Source organism: Erithacus rubecula (genome assembly GCF_903797595.1).
Source record: "Erithacus rubecula genome assembly, chromosome: 17".
Taxonomy (NCBI): domain Eukaryota; kingdom Metazoa; phylum Chordata; class Aves; order Passeriformes; family Muscicapidae; genus Erithacus; species Erithacus rubecula.
This window is the reverse complement of record NC_136669.1, coordinates 9,482,102-9,492,808: the sequence shown is the minus strand read 5'-3', so window position 1 is coordinate 9,492,808 and position 10,707 is coordinate 9,482,102. Positions and strand designations below refer to the sequence as shown.

The 10,707-nt window shown below is 41.9% G+C and overlaps 1 protein-coding gene across 2 annotated transcripts; it reads right to left on the bottom strand.

Annotated features, from left to right (window-relative positions):
- Positions 1 to 3,924: 3,924 nt before the first annotated feature.
- Positions 3,925 to 9,357, bottom strand: LITAF (lipopolysaccharide induced TNF factor). 2 transcript variants are annotated; one of them, XM_079320863.1, is made up of 4 exons: positions 9,100 to 9,357; positions 5,058 to 5,240; positions 4,505 to 4,661; positions 3,925 to 4,167 (listed from the first exon to the last, which is right to left on the bottom strand). In XM_079320863.1, the coding sequence occupies exons 2-4, from the start codon at positions 5,233 to 5,235 to the stop codon at positions 4,059 to 4,061; spliced, it is 444 nt and encodes a 147-aa protein (XP_079176989.1). In that variant the 5' UTR covers positions 5,236 to 5,240; positions 9,100 to 9,357; the 3' UTR covers positions 3,925 to 4,058. The 2 variants fall into 2 exon arrangements, with proteins under 2 accessions (XP_079176989.1, XP_079176990.1); XM_079320864.1 differs by lacking the exon at positions 9,100 to 9,357 and adding an exon at positions 8,594 to 8,865.
- Between the last annotated feature and the right edge of the window lie 1,350 nt (positions 9,358 to 10,707).

Genomic DNA, 10,707 nt, shown 5'->3' with positions numbered 1-10,707 from the left:
GGACTTTCAAAAAGCCACCTACTCACTCTTGGCTTATTCTCAACTTGGCACAGCTACTTTGAGCACCTCCAGACCACAGAATTACCCATTCAGACATTAAATTTTAAAGTTCTTAAACCCACAAGAAAAATAAATTTTAAGTGGTTATGTATCAGTAGGTTTCACATGCACCTTTTAGTGTCCTAGGTGTTTAGGTGTGAAAAAGTTCTAAGATGCTCATTGGCAAATTAATTTTTATACTGGATTAATGCCCAGCATATCATACATGTGAGTATTAATCTCACAAAAAATATATTAGAAGTCATCCTAAAGAAAAATTCATCTTACATTGCAGGATCTTATGAAGCAAATAGGAACACAAAGTTAATTTCCTAAAATGCAACCACCTCAACTACAAAAACTTTACACCTTTGCCACAGGATTTGCACTTAGTTTTTACTCCGAGCAAGACATTATTGTATACTCCATTATTGACCTCCTGCCACTCAGTTATTAATTATTAACTAGGTTTAAGTAGATAAATATTTTTTTAAAAAAATCCCTTGTGGTTAGCCTGCCAGAAGTACTTTCAGAAACACTGCAATAAATAGCAGCTTCTTGAAACCCCTCTGAACTTGCTTAACAACTCCCTGTTGTAGGGCTATCAGCCCTAAATTGTTTTAACCATTTTTATTTTTGATCCTCTTTGCATGACAAAACAAGTTCATTTCCTTCTGGCTCAAGCTTCATCAGAATTTGAACCTTGTGCAAGTTCTGTCTATTAAAATAGAAGCCTAATGAAAATAACACTATCAAAGTGTAAGAAAAAGCAAAGTAATCCTAGAAAGCTCATGAGGGTGCCCGTAGGGAATCTGTAATGAATCTATAATGTGAGGCTGGAGGATTTCAGATGGTCTGTGCTTCTTCCTTGTGTGAAAACAGCTAAAGTCCATAAAGTCAGCATAGCTCCTTCTGTATCTTACCTTATCAAGGAAAAACTATTCATACAACACCCACTTTCTACCAAAATAACACCAAAGTTGCTTAATAAAAATAATAAATATCAACGCAATAAAAAACTTTTTTGAGGCACTAACCTTGCCTTCCTGTGCTTTCTGCACCCCAGAAAAACCAACCAAACAAAAATTTAGATGCTGAAAGAAACGAGGGTATTCTCACATGATTAACAGGGATTCTTTCCTACTGAATAGTGATATTTTATATATATTCCTGGTATGTGAATGTGGAGCCATATTTATATGTGTTTGTTTAGTTCCATTGCAAGTGAAAGTTTTACCAACAGTTTTATTGAAAAAATATTTCTAGTACACAGGTTGTAGGAAAACTCAACACATTTTCAGTGTGGCTCTGTGGGGGAGTTGATCTGCAAGGCATACAATGCCACTTATCAGAGACTTGGCCCAGGTGATACTCTGAAAAATTTCTCCCTTCACTTAACATTTCAGTCATCCATGTGTTTGGAAACATTCCAAATATTTTAATTTTCCAATTACAAGCAGTAGATAGGAAAGACAACGTTTTTATTTTAAACAGAGTCAGTCTTAAAAACACAGAGTGATTTCAACATAATCAAACACAAAGTGCTTTCATACAAAGCAAGTTATATCCTGCATTTGTTTGTCCAAGGTAGGTTTAACAAAGCAGGTTACTTTGGCACAGTCTGTATATCATTCCATGCACAAGAGAACAAACACAGGCTTTGCATTTAAGGAAATACAGCTATAGAAGGGGCAGCAGAAAGCCCTGCAGAATGCTGAATTAGAAGGAAGAGCTGCCAACATTGTGTATCCATACAAAGAGCTTAAAGAAAATCAACGGACTGTCCACATAAATTAAAACAAACATTTTTTTGGTGTTTTGCATTCTGATTCCAACACCTCGGATTTTCCAACCATCACTTTGGAAAGAAAAGGGGAGTTAAGGAAATAACAACTGGAAGACTTACCAAATGAATATATGGCAAGATTACGCAGACCAGACTGACAGGGTACTAAAAGAATTAAAAATCATCCCCACCATGCAAGCATATCCCAAGTCTGGAAACAATGTGAGCCTCATTGCTTCTTTCTGACTTGCTCTGACAATAAATTGACAAGAAGCACATTTTCTGTGACACCCAGTGGGGGAATTCTCCTTCCCAGTAAGGCACAAGACTTGCTCCTGTCACCAGAGCAGAAAATTCAATGCAGCATCACCCAAGCCCTTCAAGAACACAGAGAGCAGTATGGTGGTGCACCAGCAGACAAAAGCAGTTGTTGGTACCATGTCATCAAGATGGACAGCTACAAAACTACCAGCTTTTTATCTCCTTCATCCTCTTGACAGTTAGTAGCTGCTGATGTACATTCTTACAACATGAGGAGACCAGAAAGCTTTTCCACATACACAAGGAAGCTCTTAGATCACTTGCAGACTGACTCACAAGAGCAGTTCACAAAACCTAAATTAAGACAAGGCCTAGAGACTGAACATCATCTACAAAATTACTGTATTTTAAACATAAAGTATTGAAAGACTAGAAAAACTAACTTAAACCAAATACTTACAGAAAGCACATTTGGTAAGAACAGTAAATGCAGTATTTTTGATTCATATTTATTTTAGCTTTTTACTTTTACAGATATTAATACAGTGTTACTAGCATAGCCTTTTTTAAACACCTGCCTGCCTTTTCTGGACAGGTTCATTTAGGCTGGACATTAGGAAGAAGATTTTTACAGAAAGGGTGATCAGACATTGGAATAGACTGCCCAGGGAGATGGTGCAGTCAATGTTCCTGGAGGCATTTTAAAAGAGTTTGGGCGCAGTATTCGGCACCATGGTCTGGTTGATAAGGTGGCATTAGGACACAGGCTGGACATGATGTCCTCAAAGGCCTTTTCCAACCCAGCTGATTTCGTGATTCGGATTCTGTGATATGCATCAAAACGTTGTTCGATCAAATTGCTTAGGACACAGAAATTACTTTAACCTGCAGACACTCATTCCCTAATTTTTTGTGATTGTCATCTTAAGCATATCCAGTTTAAGTTTCTAAAAGCAGAACTCATCTTTAATTTTATTTAGAAAAATCAGAGAAACTCCTTAACAAACATTTTACCTTCTTAATAAAGAAACAATAATTAATGATCACGTCAACAACTAAAAATCCAGGTGTTTTATTTATGTGTTTCAGGTGGAATTCAAGCCTTAAGATAAGGCTAAGGTTTGTTTATGATTGATCAGCTGACTTATGTAAATGTACAAGGAAGTTTTCCAATGTTCTAACTAAGGCTTTCCAGGCATTTCCACTGGGGTGAGGAAAACACTTCACAGACTTTCAAACAGCAGTAAGAAAGCCTCCATCCTAACAGAAACCACTGAACAAGTATCTTCTATATGAACATCTTTACTTCAGATTACAGACATGACTAGACCTGAAACTGGCAAGAAAATTCAGATATTAGATTCAATCACTATTTTTGCACAACTACCAGAGTTGTCCATTTTGAAAAGCTACTTCCAAAAAGGAAGAAGCCTTTAGGTTTGGTTATCTTCCACCTACAGAAGTTTTTAAATTAATTCTAGTGCTCATGAAAAGATGATGACAAACCATTTCTTTTTTCAAAGAGGAGCACCTGTCTCTGAGGCAACTCCCTGCAAGTTCATAAATAGTGCTGCTGCCAAAGCATGAGCCTAAATAGTTCTCCATACACATCTTCCTCTTGTTCTGTGCTGAGACTTTATGGTCTCAATGCAAGCACAGTGTGCAACATGCTTGAGACAAGATTAACTGAAGAACATCACCAACCTGTTCTGCATAAAGCAAAAAGGGAAACACTCCATTGCTCTCCACTGGTGCTGGACTGAGTGGCCCATACAGGTTAGGTATGCTTTTTACAGACCTAAGTGAGACTCCTCTCAAGCAAATGCGTATTCAAACCATCCAGCAACAAACATCACTTTTTATTGGTTTTCAGTGAAAGGATGCACAGAAAAAAACATGAAGTCTCCGTGAAGCTTCAGAGAGGGCTTGTAGAGGTGCTAAAGAACTTCATCAATCAGTGTTTAAACACTGCCTATAAACGTTTGTAAGAACCAAGAAGAGCACCGCATTTTGGACAGGTGTGATCCACATCCTTCAGGGCATCAATGCAGAAGGGAATTAAGCAGCAGCCTCCTATACACCTGCAAAGGCAAAAAAAAAAAAAAAAAAAAAAAAAAAAAAAAAAAGAGAAAAACACTGCTTTACCACTTTTTATACACACAAAAATGTAAAATGTATTTGTCCAAAAGCCATCAGTAAAACTGGTGCCATAAGCTTTAGGAAGAACACACATGGCTACAGATTCCATTACTGTAATGTTTCAGAACTGCTTTAAGGTCCTGTAGGACACAGATGCACATGTAGGCTAATTGAACCATGAAGGCTCAGGTCCCACACAGAGAAAGCAAAGCTGAGAGCTCCCTTACATGTTAGAGCTAAAAAAAGTCAAGGTAAAAGTACAAATTGGAGTTGACCTACCCCAGCAGGCAGAGGCCACCACATGACAGCCAGGTCAAAGCTCCTGAGTCATACGAGAGACGTGTCACTATCATCTGGTTACAGGAAGGGCAGCACATCTGAACTGGGCGGTCATAAAACAGTACTGGCTGCTGCACATACACCGCCTGAACAGTAACTGAGCAGAGAAATGGCTGTTTACTCCATGAGGAACAGGAAAAAAGAGTAGAATCAACTTCCTCTAAACCAGGCATAACTGAAATAGTCAGGGCTCAGAGCAATGAATACAATACACAGACACAGAGAGAAATAACCATGGCATTTCCTAATGCAGAAATACACTGCCTTAAAAATAAAGCTGCACTAAAAACTGCAGAAAGCCAAATTATGTTATAGATATCAGGGCACACTGAGGGATTCACAAGAATTGATTCACCTTATTCTCTTCAAAAGTATTTTTTGGCAAGTGGTGAACACCTGTGAATCGCGATTTTTCATCTTCTGACAGCACCTATTACACAGCCACTTGACACCATCTTAACATGAGGTATACAGAAGAGTTTCAGAGGCTTACTGGGGTTATTTGCTGGTGGAGGTTGTCCCATGTGTGGGGGAGGGTTCATGCCCTTCCCATCTGGCTTTTGTCCAGGGTCAGGGACGGGATAGGGATGAGGATAGTTCACATTGATGCCTACAGCTTCCTCATAAGAAGGTGGTGCAGATGGGACAGGGTTGCCACTTGGAGCAGACATTATATCTGAAACATAAAAGAGAGAAAATCATAACAGAAGGCATTATTTATTAAGGGCAATTGACAAATAATTAAGCTCAACTCAACACCAAGAAGATAACTAGATTAAAAGGGACTTTAACCAGCATAAAATTAATTGGCTGGTATTTGTTTCTGATAGTATTAAATGTCAATCTTGATTTCACTGTTGTTGTTGCTACTTCCTATTTCCTTTTCACTATGAATTTTTTGCACTTTGTCCCAACACAAATTCTTCCTCATACTAAAGCATGTTTATTAGTACACTAAACTATCTGGCAGTCTCCTAATTCTCCAAGAACACTATTTCTAATGCTTCTTGTTCACCCGAAAAACTGAACAATATGATAGGCTTGTAGTGAAGCTTGAATAATTAAAAAATACTATTTACCTCTGCTGTAATTTAAAATAAGAAGCATTTATATTGAAGGAAAAAGAAACCCAAACAATTAAGCATGTCCAAGTGAACTCAGAGCTTTTACAACTACCAAATGCGTCTAAGCTTGCCAGTTTTGCTCCTTAGCAATGTTTTAATGAGTTTGCAGTGCAACTTTTCCACTACCAGTTGTTATTTTGTTGCAGAGATAGGAATACTAACCATCGCCAAGAAAGGACTGTGGTTTCAACGCAGACTTCCTCTCCTCCTCCACAGCTACCCAGTTCCCATAATCTGCCCACCATTTTCTTTGTGGAACAAGGTCTTATGGCATCAATGCTGACCAAGCACCTTCCTCTTCCCCTGCCTCCTAAGGGCCAGACAGCTCTCCAAGAGCCACACTCTGTTCATATGATCCCTCTGTACCCATGCAAGTTTTTGCACTCAGTACTATCTGGGAAAGGGAATCTGTATTTGGAATATTAATTCTATGGTGTTATGAAAGTTATATAGGAGCTCCAATTGACCATAGTACTACCATGAATAAAAGAAGGGAAATTGCACTGATGCAATTTTCCAGTACAAAAGACAACATGCAAAGAGAAAGAATTTAATGTGAAAGTATCTGTTTAGGGTGTCACTCCATCCACACTAAGCTCAGGTGAGACCCAGCACACGTTTCCAACAATGACACAAGCCTTTCCATTCACCCAGAGCATGGAAAAGTCCCTGGAACACTGCTGATTATCTTCCTCACACAATACAGCTTGCATCAGGATTTCAGTGAAGTCTATAAACACTTCCATAAAGAAATTGTCACAAGTTTGTTCACTCTTCCAGGACACAGGACTAATCAGCTGCACTGGAGGCATGGGATTACACCAGCAGATCTCAATGGTTATATATTTCAGGAGTCACACATTCTTTCCAGCAGATTTAGAAGAAATGTAGAAAGATGTAATACAAAGGGAATTGTGTACTCCATCAAGTGTGGGTATTACAGCAGCCCCATGGCTGGGACAAACACAGGAGCTGGTACAGAAGAACAGATGTGGCTACAAGGGCTGCAGCAGTAATTGTGGTAAGCCTGGGACAAACATTGCTCCTTCCCATCTTTCTCATACTCACACTGCAGCTTTGGCAGAATGAAGAGGGAACAAGACTCAAAGATGTTGAAACTCGGTAAGTTTTTGTCATAACAAGTATTTCACAGCTATACTTTTAAAAAACACTGATCTTCTGTTTTGTTTAGAAAAGGGAAGTTTCTCCTTGTGACTAAACTACAGAATCATGATGAATCATGATGAACTGGCCCCACTCAGTGCACTGGGTTTGGCTGAGGGTGCCCAAGAGGCCAGGAGAGGACACTGCCAGAACAGCTGACCCCAGCTGATCAAAGGGATATTCCAGACCATAAAGCATCAGCTCAGCAATAAAACATGGAAGAAGGTAGTTGAGAGGGAAATACTGCTCAGGGACTGGATGGGCATTGGCTGGTTAGTGGTGAGCAACTGTTCCTCATTTGTTTCACATGCTGCATTGTATTTCCCTCTGTTACTTTCCTTTTCATTACAACTATTAAATTATTAATTTTATTTTATTTTGATTATGAAGCAGTTCTTATCTCAACCCATGAGGTTTCTCAAAACCTTCCAGTTTCTTCAGGGGTACAGTGAGTGAGCAGCTGTGTGGTGCTCAGTTGCCAGGTGGGGTTAAACACACAGCTACTTCTGCTGGTCAGCTCTGCTTCACTGACAAGCAAGTTCTAAGAAACTGAACACCTTTCAAAGATTTCAAAATGATCATAACTTCCAGCATGAGCACTCCTAGTCTTAATATTTACTTATTTTTAAATTACATTGTATGTTCATTTCTTCCCACAAGCGGTTTTGAACAACCATTTCAATTTAAATGTGATCACTGCACTTTTTCTGTACTTTCACTTTTTTTCTTTTCCTGTAGACAAAAGTGAACAGGTCTCAGGTCCTCACAGCACTTTGTGGCATCCCTTTTCTTTTTTTAGTCTCAAAATTGTAGCACAAAAAACATGCACAAAGTACTACAGTGAATGGTAAAAAACTAAAACCATGTATGAATTCCTTCAAGTTACCTATCAAAACAAAAATTCCTAATAAACATCAAGATGACATTGGGACTACAAAAAAGACTTTTCAAAATACTGAGTTGCAGATGTAACCACAACTTCAGCTCTTCAGTTTCCATTTTCTAATGTCCCTTCTGCTTTAAATGTCAGCTTTGAACCATCACTTCATACAGCCAATGCAAATGTGTGTGTTTCACACTTCAAGTCTCGAAAGTTAGGATGGGGACAATGGAAAAAGAAAGCAATAGTCCACCCTCTCTGCTTGATATGTAAAAAACCGACCAACCAAAACCCCATCCAACCGCTTATAATTACAGCTATCCTAACTTAGTCTGGCCAAACAAATCTGTTGTTGCCCTTCCCTTAATCTCTTGCTTAATCCTTAAATTAGACAATTGTTATGCAGTCTTCTTCACTAGAAATCCTAAATTGCCCTCCAACACCAACGCAGATCAGTATAAATCAGCTAGCGGCCAGCAAAACCAAGAATGAAATACATCTTGAAGGCTTATTTTTTTTAACAACCCAGCAGGATATGTAGGTTTATCAAAGCACTTGGATTTTTGCAGCGCAAAGCCTTAACACAGCACCTCCTTAGACCACCAACTTCATCTGGACAGCAACTTCTCAGTTTACCAACCTGCTGAGAATTATTATCTTAAAGTTGTTTAAATTTCTCAGGCATTTGTGAGAGAATAAAATCCAGTAATCACAACAGAAAAAACACTGACATATCATTATTTCAGGGAGAAGCAATGGCATTGAGGTCACACTGAATTCTATACTGGTAAAGTAGATAGAGCACCGCATGGTATGTTCTGCCGGCAGGAGAGATTTCAGAGGTTAGCGTGTTAGTTTTACCAACTAATCAGTAGTTTCGGAATAATCCTGTGAGTGGTTTCTTGTGAGTAACCCCCTCCTCGAGGCAGGGCAGGGCCGGTCCGAGAGAAGCTGCTGCCGCGCGGCTCCCGAAAGCATTCCCTAGGGAGAAGGGCCACCTTCCGCCTGCCACACTCGGGGAAACGAAACTCCGGCCTCGCTCGGCCCCCGCCCGCGCCGCCCAGGGCAGGAGCCGTCACCACGGCATCTCCCGCACCGTCCCGGCAGCGGGCCTGGGACTGCGCCGCTCGGGACACCGCTGGCCCGTGAAGCCCCAACCTGCCCCCGGTGCCCCGGGGGCTCCTGCGGGGCGGGACCAGCCCGAGCCGCGGCTTCTCCCCCGCCCCGCAGTCCGGCCGGAGCACTGGAGCGGCCTGGGGAGGGCAGCGCTCGGGCCCGGGAGCGGCCCCGGCGGAGCAGCAAAATGCCCCCCACCGGCCTGCTCTGCTCTGCCCGCGGCACCGCCAGGCGCCAGGCACAGCCCTTACCGTGCCCAGCCGTGCCCGCCTCGCTCTCCGCGGCTCTCCGCTCGCCCCGCTGCAGCCACCGTCAGCAGGGCTTGTCCCGTCCCGTCCCCACCCGCGCTTCCTCCTCCCCTTCCCCCTGAGTCGCGAGCAAGCGCCGGGGGTTGCTCAGGAGGGCGCTGCGCTCGCCCCGGCCCCAGCCGGGCCCTGCCCCGGGAGCCGCCGCGGCCGCTGACCGGCACCACGGACGGGACGGGACGGGACGGGACGGGACGGGACGGGAAGGGAGCTGTGGAAGTACAGGCACTCCTGACGCATTTCGCAGTCACGGCGATCGGGAACTCCGCGGCTTTGGCCAAGAGCTCACTCGGATTAAACCAGTAATCTTCAACTTTCCCGTCAGCAGCGCAGCCAAGCACCACGGTCTAACACCGCAGGGAAATCACTTCTCTAGTTCTACAATACCCCTTACGTTACCAGATCAAGTATTTCAGACAACATTCAAGAACGCATAAAATGATCAACAAAACTTTTCAAGTTGAAGATTCAGTGATTTTAGGTAGTGTCTTTACAAGCAATTGGATTCAGTCTTTGGAAAACACAAGAGTATGTCACTGCTTCTTCTAAGCAGCTCCAAGATAACATAAAAGTCAATTATGGCCAGATCCCTAAACGGGCTTCAAAAGGGATTGCTTCACACCCTGGTTTGTGTGAATCTAGCTTAGACTGCAGGGACTTGATAATCTCTGCGGGTTATCAGCAGGGACAGTTCATAAGTCCCTTTGGCTGAAAGCATCTAAAATGTGTCAAAGTCCTATTTTTGTATTTAAATCTGTTCTTGATCCTTGCCCTAAAGAACATGCATAAAGCTTCAATTCAAAACCATCCTGGAGCAAGGAGTCAGTTTATAGGATGAAAGGAGCTCTTACCCAAAGTGATGATAAACCCAAAATGAAACTCAGCAGTCACAGTAATCTACTGAATCACCTGCAATTATGGGTGCTTGGGGATGGCATCAGGTGTTGAGAGTATTGAGATCATGAAAACGGCAGTCCCCCAACTTGGGGGGAACAGGGAGAGGCATGTGGACTGTGATTCATCAGCACTGAGATTAGAACTAGACTTAAAGGTGAATAAATTTACACCATTATATAAAAAATCACATTATATATTATTTTTCTCAGGAGTAAAATATGAACAATTTGGGCTTTGGTGGCCTGAATTAGATAAAATTGGAATAAGTGCTCTGTTACTAATTAAATCCCCTTTCCCAAGTGGCTATGAGCAGCTCAGGAGCCACAGAAGAGAGAAGCCATGACCAAACACATCTCCCAGGGTGAAATAAGGCATGACCTTCAACTGAAAGCCTTCTTACCCCAGCTGCCATGCTTTCTCATGTGTTGTGTTTTGCATCTAGTTTAGGCTGGCTTGTGCTCCTCCTCAGGGACTCCAGTAACATTTCTCCTTTTTTACCCTACTACTATTTCCACCAAATCTCTGAATAGGTGGCTGGCATCCAATTACTGGTACATGAGTGTATTTCCTCTTGCTATCCATCCTCCTCCTCACCTTGCTCACCATTTGCTAATTCTCCCTTTCCAGTCCTTTTGCTGGATGGCACTGGTTGAAAGA